This window comes from Nyctereutes procyonoides, unplaced genomic scaffold, assembly GCF_905146905.1.
Source record: "Nyctereutes procyonoides isolate TBG_1078 unplaced genomic scaffold, NYPRO_anot_genome, whole genome shotgun sequence".
Lineage (NCBI taxonomy): Eukaryota > Metazoa > Chordata > Mammalia > Carnivora > Canidae > Nyctereutes > Nyctereutes procyonoides.
In genome coordinates, this window is record NW_026575132.1 from 33,120,750 (window position 1) to 33,136,134 (window position 15,385).

A 15,385-nucleotide genomic window follows, 5' to 3' on the forward strand; every position below is an offset into this window, starting at 1 on the left:
AAATAAACTTGTTTCTTGTTTCACCATTGTTCATCTCTGCCTGTGGATTTTATCAGTGGCAGTTGGCTGAACTTGGTCTGTTTGGGATCCCTGGAACCAGGGGCTTTTGTACCCCATGCACTAGTTATAGATCCAAAGAGACCACATGATCAGAGACAATGAATGTCTCCCCAGAAACATGAGGAGACAGGAGACTGAAGACCGCATGGGCACCCCCTCCAAAATCTTGATTCTGTGTAATCTTTAAAACCTAGGCATGCCCTGGCGAGCAGGAGAAAATTCCCCAAAAAAGCTGAGATGAAATTGTCTGCCATTCCAGTGGGATGGGGGCTTGAAATCAAAATTAAGTTGATGTGTGCAAAGTAACAAGATGCAGTTTCTTTTGCTCCTCATTTGGGGCACTGTAATATTGTGATTTATAAGAAATATATATGTGGTCTTTATCCTCATTCCTAGCACAGAGTTCCTAAAACCCTTGGGATTTCCTAAATGATAGGAGCAATGAAGGTGTCTTTTGTTATTCATAACAAGCCTCTTTCCACTACATCTATATTTATGTTAATGACGGGAATTTGAAAGCCTCTAAGTGTGAGGATTAATTGCTAGGGGAACCATCCCTGTTATTAGAGGTTATTGGAGGCTTCATCTCAGTAGAAGGGAAGGGGTGGAGGTTGATCAATTACTAATGGCCATGACTTAATCAACTATGCCCTATGTAATAATGAAGCTTCCATAAAAGCCCAGGAGGGTGGGGTTCTGAAGCTTCTGGGTTGGTGAACAATGGGAGGAGCTAGGAGAGTGGCACCCAGAGAGGAGGGTATGAAAACTCCACGCCCTTCCCCACATACCTGCCATATGCATCTCTTCTATCTGGCAGATTCTGAATTATATCCTTTTATAATAAATCAGTAATCCAGTAGGTTAAATACTTGCCTGTGTTCTGGCAGTGCTCTAGCAAATTAATCAAACCTGAAGAGAGGATGGTGGGAACCTCCAATTTATACCCAGTAGTCAAAAGCACAGATAACAATCTAGATTTGAGATTGACATTTGAATTGGGGGGGGTGTCTTGTGGGCCTAACCCCCTAACCTATAGAGAATCAGATGCTATCTCCAGGTGGAAACTATCAGAGTTGAGTTAAACTGTAGGACACCTAGCTGGTGTCTGGAATCAGGTAATTGCTTGGTGAGTGGAAACTCCTACCCAAACATGCACACATTTGGTGACCAGAAGGGAAATTACAAGATCAAGGGCTCTGTTAGCCCTGGAAAAAATCTATTAAGGAAGTATCTGTTCTTCCTAGTTACCTATATCTTCCTAGTTTTACTATGCTTTTTTAAAATAAAAAATAGATTTTGTAAATTTTTTTTAAATTATTTACTTATGATAGTCACACACACACACAGAGAGAGAGAGAGAGAGAGAGAGAGAGAGAGAGAGAGAGAGAGGCAGAGACATAGGCAGAGGGAGAAGCAGGCTCCATGCACCGGGAGCCCGACGTGGGATTCGATCCCGGATCTCCAGGATCGCGCCCTGGGCCAAAGGCAGGCGCTGCACCACCCAGGGATCCCGATTTTGTAATTTTTATACATCCTTTCTGGCAGCTAATGAGATGATCATATGGTTTTTCTTTTTTGACTTTCTTTTTTTTTATCCTCTTTTACACATTTTGCCCACCCACACCACTCTCCATCTCTGGCTACTGGCAATCTAATCTGTTTTCTGTATCTATGAGCTCATTGTTTTTTTGATTGCACATACAAGTGAGATCATATGGTATTTGTCTTTTCCTGTTTGCCTTATTTCATTTAGCGTAATGCCCTCAGGATTCATCCACATTGTTGCATAATAAAATCCCATTTCTTTATCCATTCATCCATCAATGGACACTTAGGTTGTTTCCATATCTTGGCTATTATAAATAATGCTGCAATTATAACCAAATCAACATGACTTTGTCCCTTGACAGAAACTATACCAGGTAAGCTGTTGGACAAAGGAAACTATTTGCAGCAAATAAGGAATATCTTCCAAAGTCCTGTCTCCTGGACAAGGGTAAATGGGCTTTTATATAAGGTTAGGATGAATATTTAGATAGGGAAGCCTTGTCATGGTAGAGATAGAGGCAGGCATAAAGTTGTGCATGCGCCTTTAGGAAACATGCCTCTGTACACACTGTATGTTAGGTAAATGAGGCTTGTGTTCCTCCTTGGGTGGAAATTTTAATATTAGAATGAGGTAAAGGTAGTTGTGGGTCATTCTGTACTTGAGGTCATTCCCTGGTCTGCCTCTGCAGGTATGAGTCAGGGGTTATGCTCAAACTGGTCTGGGTGATTTGGGCAGTCTGGGCCAGCAGGAAGTCTTGTCTGGGTAGTCACTATTGCTTGAAGGGGTGCTTTGGTTTTCATTTGTCTGAATTAAAAGATAAGTGGGAAAGAAGAGCTTAAGGAAAAATGTGGACAAAGGTCAGTGTGTATAATAAGCAGGTGGGCAGTAAAGGTCAGGTCTTGGGATCTAGCTGGTGACACAATGAATGTCAGGGTGGATATATCTTTATGAATTAGGGTTCACATTTTCTTCAGATAAATACTGAGATGTGGAATTGCTGGATATGGTGGCTCTATTTTTAGTTTTTGAGGAAACTCCATACTGTTTTCCATAGTGGCTGCACCAGTTTATAGTCCAACCAATAGTGAACAAGAGCTCCCATTTCTCTACATACTCACCAACACTTTTTTTTTTTTAAAGGATTTTATTTATTTATTCATGGGAGACAGAGAGAGAGAGAGAGGCAGAGACACAGGCAGAGGGAGAAGCAGGCTCTATGCAGGGAGCCTGATATGGGACTCGATCCCAGGTCTCCAGGATCAGGCTCTGGGCTGAAGGTGGCGTTAAACCGCTGAGCCACCAGGGCTGCCCACTTTTTTTTTTTTTTTTTTTTAAAATAGGTGAGGTGATATCTCATAGTTTTGATTTGAATTTTTCTGATGATTAGTGATGTTGAGCACCTTGTCATGTACCCCATTGCCTATAAGTATGTTCCTGGAAAAACGTCAATTTAGATCTGCCCATTTTTTAATTGGATTGTTTGGGTTGTTTTTGTTGTATTTTTACTATTGAGTTGTGTGAGTTCTTTATATATTTTGAATATTCACCTCTTATCAGATATGTCAGTTTTGCAAATTTTTCCCATCCTGTAGGTTACCTTTTCATTTCATCAATATTTTCCTTCCTGTGCAGATCCTTTTTAGTTTGATATAGTCCCACTTGTTTACTTTTGCTTTTGGTGCCTTTGTTTTCGTGTCTTTAATCTATTTTGAGTTAATTTTTGTGTATGGTATAAGACAGTGGATCACTTTCTTTGGCTTTTTAAGATGGCAACTTATTTATCAAATTCCCTTTTATTGGAAGACTGTTGCATACTTGGGAAAAAAAACCTGTTACGGCCTATTGTTACTGTAATGAGTTTCTGGATTCTGCTGGCTAATAGTAATTTAAGATATTTGCTTTAATATTCTCAAAGGCTGCCCTCTGATAATTTGTTGCTGCTGTTGTCATCTCTGTGCTGCATTCCTCTGGGGGTTATTCCTCCAGAGGATGAAATCTTGGTTGCTCTCCTCCAGGGGGAGATATGGAAGAATGTGACTAGAAGGAATCCAGTCTAGACAAGGAAGGGCTGGCATAGATTTGCCTTGAAATGAAGTCACGATGGAAGAGCAGCCAGGCAGAGAGCATACGTCATCACATGTATTTAAAAACTATGAAGATCACTGAAAAAAGGCAGCAGCAAGCTTCACGGTAAAAAAAAAAAAAAAAAAAAAAAAAAGAATATCCACTTAAGTCAGGAACAATACAAGAATGCTATTTCTTACTACTTAAAATGGCTTTGGAGGCATTTAAATAAGAAGAGGTTTAACATTGGTTAATTAGTTATTAGTTAATAGTTTGTTGCAGTTGTTGTTGTTTTGGACTTGTTTAGTGACTTTCCTGTACTAATTTTGTAGTCTGTTTTCTTTGTCATGTATGGCCACTGAAGTCTCTGCTCACTTAACTTAGTGGTCCAGCCAATGACTGGAAAGAGATTCCTTAAATGTCTGGCATCAATAAGTCTCCCGGCCTTTGCCAAGAGGTCTGTGTCTATGTGTTAGGGCATACCTTAAATTTGGCAATATACAGCTCAGGCTTAGCCTTCACTTCTTGCTTATACAGAGCCTCAACACTAACTGGAGGGGAGAGATTAGGGCCTTCTCAAGTCTTAACTGGGCACATGCACTGGCTTATACATCAACTGGCCTCTAGCTCCCCAGGAATATGTTGGAACTTTTCAAAGTCTTCTATGGACATCTCATTCCCCAAACTTCCTTTTCAGTTTTTGGGCAGTCTCTTTTTCGCTCTACAACTGTTACCCTTTTTCATGTACCTGCTATGTTAAACAGTCACTACAGATTTTCTCTTTTCTTTCTCTTTCTTCTTTCTTTCTTTCTTTCTTTCTTTCTTTCTTTCTTTCTTTCTTTCTTTCTTAGGATTTTTATTTACTTATTTGACAGAGAGAGAGAGAGAGAGAGCGCGCAGAGAGAGAGAGCAAGCAAGCACACAAACAGGGAGAGCAGCAGGCAGAGGGAGAGAGGGAGCCTGATTGGGGGGGCTCAATCCCAGGACCCTGGGATCATGACCTGAGCTGAAGGCAGACACTTAACTGACTGAGCCACACAGGTGCCCCTGATTTTCTTTTTTTAAACAAACGTTCCGAGAAGGTTGTTCACAGTGAGTAAGCTCTGAATGAGGTCAAATAAAGATAAGCCTTGTGAGTGGGAATTTCCAGGAGACTCTAAACAGGTCAGCCTATATAATTCTCTGGGAATAGGGCTCTTTCAGGAGCCCCAAACTTGTCTGGTCTCTCCAGTGGTTGTTGCTGATTGGGTTCTACAGCTACCGTGTTGTGCCGCTACCATGTTGTGCAGCTGTTGGTTTCCAAAGAAGGAAACCAGAATAGGGCAAGCATAATTCTGAAAAGCTCCCTGTTCTTACCGGGATTCAGCTATTTTTCTTGAATAAATGTTCCTTGGATTGTTCTAAGTCTTTGGTTCATCTTCATAGTTCTAAGAAAGTTGATTTTGAATTTTTTTGCCAGAGTTTTCATTGCTTTTATGGAGGAATGGATTTTTGGATTCTTAGTCTGCCATTCCATTCTCTAGTGGAATTTTGATGTTTCCTTTCTTACATTTCTGAAGTTTATTCCTAGGGTATTTTTGTTGCTATTTTAAATATAACATTTTCTTTTTTTAAAAGACTTATTTATTCATGAGAGATACAGAGAGAGAGGCAGAGACATAGGCAGAGGGAGAGGCAGGCTCCCTTAATGGACCTGATATAGAATTTAATCCTAGGACCCCAGGATCACAACCTGAGCCAAAGGCAGATGCTCAACCACTGAGCCACCCAGACCTCCCTACAACATTTTCTTCCACTATATTTTTAAAAAAATTTTTTTTAACTTTTATTTATTTATGATAGTCACAGAGAGAGAGAGAGAGAGAGAGAGAGAGAGAGAGAGAGAGAGGTAGAGACACAGGCAGAGGGAGAAGCAGGCTCCATGCGCCGGGAGCCCGACGTGGGATTCGATCCCGGGTCTCCAGGATCGCGCCCTGGGCTAAAGGCAGGCGCCAAACTGCTGCACCACCCAGGGATCCCATTTCCACTGTATTTTCTAATTGGCTTTTGTTTTTATTTAAGAAACCTCTTTTAGGGATCCCTGGCGCAGCCACCCAGGGATCCCTGAAGCTTTTCATTTTTGATGTAGTTTTAATAGTTTATTTTGGCTTTTGTTTCCCTTGCCTCAGGAGGCGGATCTAGAAGGATGCTGCTACAACAATGTCAGAGAAATTACTGCCTGTGCTCTTCTAGGATTTTCATGGTTTCAGGCCTCACATTTTGAGGTTTTGTGTGTGTGTGTGTGTGTGTGTGTGTGTGTATGGTGTAAGAAAATGGTCCAGCTTCATTCTTTTGCATATAGCTGTCCAATTTCCCCAATACCATTTGTTGAAGAGACTGTTTCTGATGGCATATTCTTGCCTCTTTTGTCAAAGATTAGTTGGCTGTATAATTGTGGGTTTATTTCTAGGTTTTCTATTTTGTTCCATTGATCTACGTGTCTATTTTTACGCCAGTGGTATACTGGCTTCAATAATACAGCTTTATAACATAATTTGAAGGCTGGAATTGTGATACCTCTAGTATTGTTTTTCTTTCTCATTGCTTTAGCTATTTGGGGTCTTTTGAGGTTCCAAACAAATTTTAGTATTTTTCTAGTTCTGTGAAAATTGCTGTTGGTATTTTGATAGGCGTTGCCTTAAGTCTGTAGGTTGCTTTGGGTAGTACAGATGTTTTAACAATATTTTTTCTTTCAATCCATAACCATGGACTGTCCATTTCTTTTTTTTTTAAGATTTTATTTATGTACAGATGTTTTAACAATATCTGTTCTTCCAACCCATAACCATGGACTGTCTTTCCATTTCTTTTTTTTAAAGAATTAATTAATTAATGTATTTATTTATTTATGGGAGAGAGAGAATAAGAGAGCACACAAGCAAGGGTAGCAACAGAGGGAGAGGGAGAAGCAGGCTCATCAGGGAGCCTGATGCAAGGCTTGGTCCTAGGACCCTGGGATCATGACACGAGCCAAAGGCTTAACCAACTGAGTCACCCAGGAGCCTCTGTCTTTCCATTTTTTTGTGTTGTCTTCAATTTCTTTCATCAGTATCTTATAGTTTTCAGAATACAGGGCTTTTACTACTTTAAGTTTATTCCTAGGTATTTTATTATTTTTAATGTAATTGTAAATGGGACTGTTTTCTTAATTTTTTTCTCCTGCTTCATTATTAGTGAATAAAAATGAAAGAGCTTTTTGTACATTGATTTTGTATCCTGTAACTTTATTGAATTCATTTATCAGTTCTAGTAGTAGTCTCTCAGATTTTCTATATATAGTAGCATGTCATTTGCAGATAGTGAAAGGTTTACTTTTTCATTACTAATTGGATGCCTTTTCTTTCTTTTTGTTGTCTGATTGCTGTGGCTAGGACTTCCAGGACTATGCTGAAGTAAAGTGGTGAAAGTGGGCATGCCTGTCTTGTTCCTGATCTTCAGGGAAAAGCTCTCAGTTTTTCCCCACTGAGTATGATGTTTGCTGTGGGTTTTTCATATATGGCCTTTATCATGCTGAGGTATATTCCCTCTAGAACTACCTTGTTGAGGGCTTTTTATCATGAATGGATCTTGTACTCTGTCAACATTTTTTCTGCATTTATTGAGATGATCATGTGGGTTTTATCTTTTCTCTTATTGATATGATGTAACATGTTGATTGATTTGTGAATATTAAAACACCCTTATGTTCTGGGAACACATCCCACTTGACTGTGATAAATGATTTTTTTATTGTATTGTTGGATTTGGTTTGTTAAATATTCTGTTGAGGAAACTGGCAGTTGATTCTCCTTTTTTTTGTGGTGTCTTGCCATTTAATTTTTAAGAGTTCTTTAATATCTTCCTAGTATATTAGAGATATTAACTATTTGTCTGTTATATACATTGCAAATATTTTCTTTTGGTTTGCTAATTGTCGTTTGACTTTATGATGGCTTTGACCATGAGAAATGTTTTATTTTTATGCATTCAAATTTATCATTTTTTTTTTATTATTACAGATTTCAAGTCATAGTTAGACTCTACTTATACTGAGGCTAAAGAGGAAGTCATTTGTCATGTCACTTGCATGATTTCGGTTTTGGCATTTAGATCTCTAATCCACTTGGAATTTATTTTTACGTGAAATGATAGCTATGGTTCTAACTTTATCTTATCCCAAATAGCTACTCAGTTGTTTCAGCACTATTTTTTTTTAAGTCCATTTTTTGGGGTGCCTGGGTAGCTCACTGGTTGAATGTCTGCCTCTGGCTCAGGTCATGATACCAGGGTCCTGGGATCGAGTCCCACATCAGGTTCCCCAAAGGGATCCTGCTTCTCCCTCTGCCTCTGTCTCTGCCTCTCTGTGTCTCTCGTGAATAAATTAAAAAAATCTTTTAAAAGAAGTCTATTTTTGCCCCAGGAGCTTGAGATGACCCTTTACCAATATTTTAAGTTCCAAATGTTCTTTAGTCTATTTTGAGGATTTCTATTCTATTGGTCTGTTTGTCTCCTTGTGCACAGATACTACACAGTTTTGTTATAGATGTTTTATAGTATGTTCTCTTGTCTGATAAGGCTAGGCCTCCTCAGGTTTTCCTTTTCATTGATTGCCAAAATATTTTTGCATATTTGCCTTTTTCCCATATTGTATTCTTGCTGAAAATGCATAACCTGCATTTAATCATGAGGAAACTGAGGGAAATTTTATACAATAATTGGCTAATATTCTTCAAAAAAACATTAAGGTCATGAACAAAAAAGAAAAATGAAGGAGTTTTCCAGAATTAAAGGAGACTAAGGAGACATATCAAATATACTATGTGGTCCTAGATAGATAAAAGGACATGGGACAAGTGCATTGATATTAAGTTACTGGTTGACTGTATTATGTTTATGTAGGTTATAAACATTTGAAGAAATTGGGTAAAATATATATGGGAATTCTTTGTAATATTTTGGCAATCTTTTTATAAACCTGAAATGATTTCAAATTAAAAAGTGAAAACATTAAAATATGAGAAAAATTAATTCTGTATAATAAAAATATAATTTATTTATAAAATATTCAAATATTATACATAATCCATCTATTTGTCAAATGTTAAGAGTTGCTGACTTGCTACTGGCAAGAGTGAAGCAAATGGGGCCATCTGGGTAGCTTGGTGGTTGAGCATCTGCCTTTGGCTCAGAGAATGATCCTGGAGTCCTGGGATTGAGTCCCACATTGGGCTCCCCATGGGGAGCTGCTTCTCCCTCTGCCTATGTCTTTGCCTCTCTCTCTGTATCTCTTATGAATAAACAAATAAAATCTTTTTTTAAAAAAAGAGTGAAGCAAATGGGTGAGCAAAATTATCATGATGCAGGAGCATTTCTTAGTGGTTTAGCTTTCATTAAACAGTCAGTGTAGGAACTGGACTCCTAGGAGGATTACAAAGTCTCCTGGTAAGACTTGCCAACCACTTCTGGGAATGATGATGGCATTACTTGAGGCTGCCTTCTGATGTATTTGGGCATTACTTGAGGCCTGCCTTCTGATGTATGTGGGCAGTTAGCAGAGCCAAGGGGAGGTTGGATAAACATGGGGAAGGGTTATTTAATGTCATATAGTATCAAAGCTCTAAAGACTTGCAGCTGATTTAAAATTCCAACTCTTGAATCTTTATCAGGCCACCCTAGAGTTAAAGCCTGGACTCACTCTCAAATTCAGAAAAAGAGAGCTCAATGATTAACAGAGGCAGGGAGAAGGGTTGTGGGAGAAATGCATTCCTGACAGCCCAAAAAGTGCTGCGTGTTGACATATAAAGTCAGAGTTTAGTATCATTAAGTAAAGCTGCTTGATTCCCATAACTCATCAGACTCTATTACTCTGTATATGGATCAGCTTTTCTACCAAGGTCAGAGAGCAGAGATCTGTTAGAGGAGCATGTTGTACTTACTGTGGGGTGCCTGGTTTCTGGGTTGTTTTATTGGGAAGCATTTCTGACTCACCTCATGTGGAGCCTCTGAATTGCCCATTCCTGTAGAAAATCTTCTCTTAGGCACTTTAAATGACTCTTAGAAGAACTATGGCTTACCCACGTTGGAGCTTCTGTAAAATAAAGCAGGGTGGCTAGACTTATTTTCAAGAAAGTAGAGTTAGAAAAATCAGTCCTTACATTACATATAATACATGTGATGGTCAACCTCAAACACTGATATTTGAGATCTGTAGGTATTTCAGTGCAACATCTGAGAGCTATGCATTATAAAAGCATAAAATGTATTATTCCCCAGTTTTCTCAGCCTGTGATGCTGTAAAGATGTAAAATTAATCCTACTGAATAGAAAAAACATTACAAGTTGTTTAATACCTTTGACTTGAATTCTACCTTTATTGAAAAGGCAAGCAGCTAGGGGTTTACATTATTGTGTGTACCTTTTCTTTTTAAAATATTTTTATTTATTTATTCATGAGAGACTTATAGAGAGAGAGCCATATAGAGGCAGAGGGAGAAGCAGGCTCCATGCAGGGAGCCTGATGTGGGACTCGATCCCGGGTCTCAAGCCCCGGGCTGAAGGCGGTGCTAAACCGCTGAGCCACCTGGGCTGCCCTATTGTGTGTACCTTAAGTTAGAAACTGTTATAAAATGGAAGGAGATTTTTGTGACCATCAGTATTTCAAAAACACTTCAGATAAAGGTCACCTAGAATAATGACATTTTAAGAGTTGTAAACCCACCTTGCGGGTAGTAGTTTGTTGAACTAAGGGTTTTACCAGAAAGGAGGAACAATGTCATAAATAAATTTGTGAGTCTTATTAAAAAGAATTTGGTGGCCTGGGTGGCGAAGTCAGTTAAGCATCTAACTCTTGGTTTCAGCTCATGCTGTGATCTCGGGGTCCTGGGACTGGGCCTTGCATCAGTCTCTGTGCTCAGCACAGTCTGAGATTCTCCCTCTCCCTCTGCCCCTCCTGCTTATGCTCTTTCTCTCAAGTAAACCACCAAATCTTAAAAAAAAATTTGGTGAGCAGGGTGACTGGCAAACTCTATCTTGTAGTTAAGAAATCTAACTTGAAGAGCTGTAGAGGTTGACACTTTTGGGATATAGTTGCACACATTTGCTGCTCATGCTTCATATACTAGTGCAAAATGATAACTGGTAGTAATTTTGAGGCCGTCCATTTGGCCAAACTACCAGATACATAATTAATAAAGTACTATAATAATATTTTAAAAACTGCCATTTTTTTAAAAAAAGCACATAACTTATAGTAAGTAGACTTATTAAAATGGGTCAGAACTATATTATTGGATTTTTAGGTTTGTGGGTTCTCATAAAACAAAACGCACAAGTCCTATAATCAGAACCACAGAGGGCTAGCAATACATACAAAGGAACTAGCTAGCAATACATGCAAATCAACTAACTACCTCTAACCAAATTGGGGGTTTGGTTAGAGATGGTTGGTTACAATTCTAAACTCTAATCCTATAATCACACCATTTGGACCACATAATTACTTAGAAAATCAGCTGGATTTGAGCACTCTTACTCATGGGTCCAAATTCATTTGCTTATGTTAATACTAAGGCTATAGCATTGGTCATTTTATAAATACTGTGCTTCACACTGTAATGTAAAATGTGTATATTTAACACTGCTTGTATAAATTATAAATGATAGCAAATTTGGATAAATTAAAGCTTTTAAAATTATCATTATTGTTACTTTTCCATTAATACCTGTAGCTTCAGCAATGACTTTGTAAAACCCTGTCTTAACAGTGACCAATTTTGTAGCTTTTAACATTCTGGATTTTCATTTGTTTTTGAGAGAGAGAGAGAGAGAGAGAGAGAGAGAGAGAAAGCACATGCAGGCTAGTGCAGGAAGGGGCAGAGAGAGAGAGAGAAAAAAAATCTTAAGCAGACTCCAAGCCAGCATTGCGCTGAGGCAGGGTTGGATCTCTTGATTCTATCATGACCTGAGCTGACATCAAGAGTTGATTGCTTAACTGCCTGAGCTACCCAGGCGCCCCTGGATTTTCAGTTGTAAGGCAGATTTTGGCAGTGGCTTTTCTCTTATTAAATCCTCTAATATTAATGAACAATGAAACATCCATTAAACTATTAGGAAATACTACATATCATATCGGATTGTGTAATGCTGAGAAGTTTATATCTTCAACAAAATTGTTAGACCTGTCCCTGACTTTGAGCAATAGCCACATTATAGTCATAAGTGAAAATAAAGACAATATGCCATTGTTTCCACGATGTGAAAATTAAAATCCTGTAAATCATAAAACAACCCAATCCCTATTACAACTATTTAAAAGATTGTGAACTTACCAAAATGCACATGAAGTAAGTTTTTTGTTTTTTTTCTAAAGTAGGCTCCACATCCAATGTGGGGTATAGCTAATGACCCTGAGACCGTGAGTCGCATACTCCACTGAGCGCGTCAGCCAGGCACCTCCAAACAAGAATATTACATATTTGATGCCATGTCCCTGCAAGATATGTTTCTTCCCTTTTCTGAGGAGGAAAGCTAACAGAGGTTGAATAACTTGCCCTTGGGCACAAAGGAACGAAAAGAAACTGGGATGTTTAATTGGAGAAGTAAACTGGTCTGGCACAAGAGGGATTAAAATCTGGGTCACTGAGCGCTAGTAGGGAGCGGGGAGAGTTGAAGATACATTCGCAGCAGGGACCAGATTACAAAGGATTTTTGCTTGTCTTATGGTAAGTCTGAACTTGCATCTGTGGACTCACCGTCGAGTGAATCCGAGCGAAGGCTTTTAAGCAGGCCCGGCCTACACAAGGAGTTGAAAGCGAGCGGACTGGTGGTCAGACTGCTCCGTCCTCCGCCCCTTACTGAGCACGGGTGTGAAGGCCCAGCGACCGGCAGCAGAGCGCACCCGCGGGGCCAGCTCTCCCTCCGCCCGCGTGACTCGAAGGCGAAGCCCCTAGCCGGGTTGTCCCACAGGCTCCTTCCCCGCTCCCTTCCGGAGACCACTCCGCAGCCGCCGCCTCCGGCCCCGCGCTCCGCTCTAGTGCAACCTTGCGGAGGGCGCCCCACCGGCGCCCCCTAGCGTCGTCACCCTTCCCCCCAGCTCCCACCTTAGCCCAGCCGCAAGCCTCCTGACTCGACCCCCTAGCTGGTGGCCGCCTCTTTTTGCCGGCGCCAGCACATCCGGTCACGTGTGAGCCTAGTCACGTGAGAGCCGGTCACGTGCCGCGTCCTGCAGGGCTCGGGACTCGGGACTCGGCGCTCGGCTTCCGCAGACCTGCGGGCCTCGGCGGGTGGGGTCGTGGCTGCCTGCCTCGGAGCCTGCCGGACTGCACGACCGGGATGGTGAGGGCGGCGGGCAGGGCAGGGGCAGGGGCAGGGGTAGGGGCAGGGGCAGGGGCAGGGGCAGGCTGGAGCTGGCCGGGCTGGGCCGCGGCCGTCGCCTCTCCGAGACTCAGCCTCTCTGGTCTTGCCCGCTGCAGATGAACCGGACGACCCCGGACCAGGAGCGGGCGCCGGCGTCCGAGCCCGTGTGGGAGCGACCCTGGTCGGTGGAGGAGATCCGTAGGAGCAGCCAGAGCTGGTCGCTGGCGGCTGATGCGGGCGTGAGAGGCGGGCCCCAGGAACGGGAGGGGAAGGCGGGGCCGCCTGGGGTGACGCGCGGCCTGCGGGCAGAGCAGGAGCCCCAATTCCTTCTCCACCCGATCTATCCCACTGCCATTTTTTTAAAAAAAGATTTTATTTATTTATTCATGAGACACACACACACGGGCAGAGACACAGGCAGGGACCATGCAGGGAGCCCGATATGGACTCGATCCCAGGACTCCAGGATCACGTCCTGGGCCGAAGGCAGGCGCTAAACAGCTGAGCCACCCAGGGATCCCCTGCCTCTGCTATTCTTAATAACACGTCCCTCGCGCCTTCAAAGACACCGCGGCTGCACTTCTAGGCCCCTGGGCAGGGGAGGGCGGGTCGTCCTTAGCCGGCTGAGTGCTCCCACTGGGCCTACAGCCCACACGCGGGGTTCTCATCCTGGTTTGAGTTTTGTAGCAGCGCACCCATATCCATCCTGAGGGAGGCGGATAGGTTTTCTCTGCGCTGCTGGATTGCGAGGTCCCTAGTAAGGCCCTTCCACGTTGAGACCCAGACCGTATGGGGAGGTAGACAAGCCTGAAAATGGATATCCTGGAGTGGGACTTTGAAAGCGGGGGGCCCTAGAAGCCCAGAGCTGTGATTCCAAAGTCCCATATGAATGCCTTTTTTTTTTTTTTTTGTAAGAGTAGTGGTTTGTTATTTTGCCCTTCTTCTGGGATTTCTGAAGAGTGATAACCAAACAGGACTTTCAGATTTCACCAGAAATGAGACAGCAAGTGTCCACTGACTCCTTGACACTGTTTTGATGAACTTCTTTAATGTTTTTCAGGGCTACTTGGTCCTGGGTACTGTCAAAAGCAGCATCCCTTACATTCCAGCACACACATACTCACACAAAGGTGAAAAGAAATGGGTTCTTTTATCTTTTGATACATTGAATATGCATGTGATATTGATACCGCTTTATGTTTATTTTTAATATAGCTACTACAGTTTCTACAGGAATTCTCACAGCAGACTATCTCTAGAACCCATGAGATCAAGAAACAAGTGGATGGTCTAATCCGGGAAACTAAAGCAACAGATTGTCGCCTGCATAATGTCTTCAATGATTTCCTTATGCTGTCTAATACCCAGTTCATTGAGAATGTGAGTTATTTAGTTGCATCAGACTTATAAATAATGCTTTTTAGAGAAATAAGAATCTGTTGTGATATTAAGTGCTTCATTATTAGGTACTCTCCTCAATTTTGATGAATGTAGAGGTTCTTGGTAATTGAAGCTTCTTTCTTTAGGATTAATGGCTTTTTTTAATTAGTAAAATTTATTTTTTCAGGCCTTTAAAAATATGACAACACAAGTTTCTTACATTTCTAGTTTTTCCATTCATTTTTAGTTTTAGTTGTGCTGACTTGGATGGCATTCCAACGAACTTTATTGTGGACATGTTCTGTAAGGAGAGCTGTACACTTCATCTTGATCCTCTAGGCTCGAGAATGTGGCTGCAGTATTGACTGTGCCCACCATGTTCTGATAAATTATTTTAAAGGCATGTGTGCCTACTTGGAATAATCATTTTTTTTTCAATATTCTTTTTTTTTCTTTTAAAGATTTTATTTATTTATTCATGATAGTCACACAGAGAGAGACAGAGAGGCAGAGACACAGGCAGAGGGAGAAGCAGGCTCCATGCAGGGAGCCCGACGTGGGATTCGACCCCGGGTCTCCAGGATCGCGCCCCAGGCCAAAGGCAGGCGCCAAACCGCTGCGCCACCCAGGGATCCCTTTTTCAATATTCTTGATTAATATTTTGTTATGATGGCTGAACCTGTGATATAGAATCAACTCTAAACAGTACTGAGCTTTGACCCATGTGTGATTTTTACCTATGTATGTATTGACTTTTTTTTTTTTTTAGTATTTACTTATTTATTATTTATGATAGACATAGAGAGAGAGAGGCAGAGACACAGGAGGAGGGAGAAGCAGCTCCATGCCAGGAGCCTGACGCGGGACTCGATCCCGGGACTCCAGAATCGCACCCTGGGCCAAAGGCAGGCGCTAAACCACTGAGCCACCCAGGGATCCCCTGTATTGACTTTCTAAGTG

General features: G+C 41.4%; 2 protein-coding genes across 11 annotated transcripts in view; one reads left to right on the forward strand and one right to left on the reverse strand.

The window, feature by feature from the left end:
• The window catches only part of NCOA4 (nuclear receptor coactivator 4), a 66,294-nt gene extending 53,459 nt beyond the window's left edge, over positions 1 to 12,835 (reverse strand). For 2 of the 3 annotated variants that reach the window (XM_055345095.1, XM_055345091.1), the window contains exons 1-2: positions 12,442 to 12,835; positions 9,680 to 9,779 (exon numbers count right to left, since the gene is read on the reverse strand). The gene's annotated coding sequence lies outside the window, so the exon portion shown is untranslated. Of the gene's footprint in view, positions 1 to 9,679; positions 9,780 to 12,018; positions 12,143 to 12,441 lie in introns of all 3 variants that reach the window. The other variant, XM_055345093.1, reaches the window with a different exon arrangement.
• Positions 12,836 to 12,902: 67 nt separating this feature from the next.
• LOC129522747 (WASH complex subunit 2-like) overlaps positions 12,903 to 15,385 on the forward strand; it is a 61,440-nt gene continuing 58,957 nt past the window's right edge. For all 8 annotated transcript variants that reach the window (XM_055345081.1, XM_055345085.1, XM_055345086.1 and 5 more), the window contains exons 1-3: positions 12,903 to 13,024; positions 13,162 to 13,284; positions 14,261 to 14,425. In XM_055345081.1, the coding sequence (XP_055201056.1) occupies positions 13,022 to 13,024; positions 13,162 to 13,284; positions 14,261 to 14,425 (291 nt within the window). In that variant the 5' untranslated portion in view covers positions 12,903 to 13,021. The remainder of the gene's footprint in view (positions 13,025 to 13,161; positions 13,285 to 14,260; positions 14,426 to 15,385) is intronic.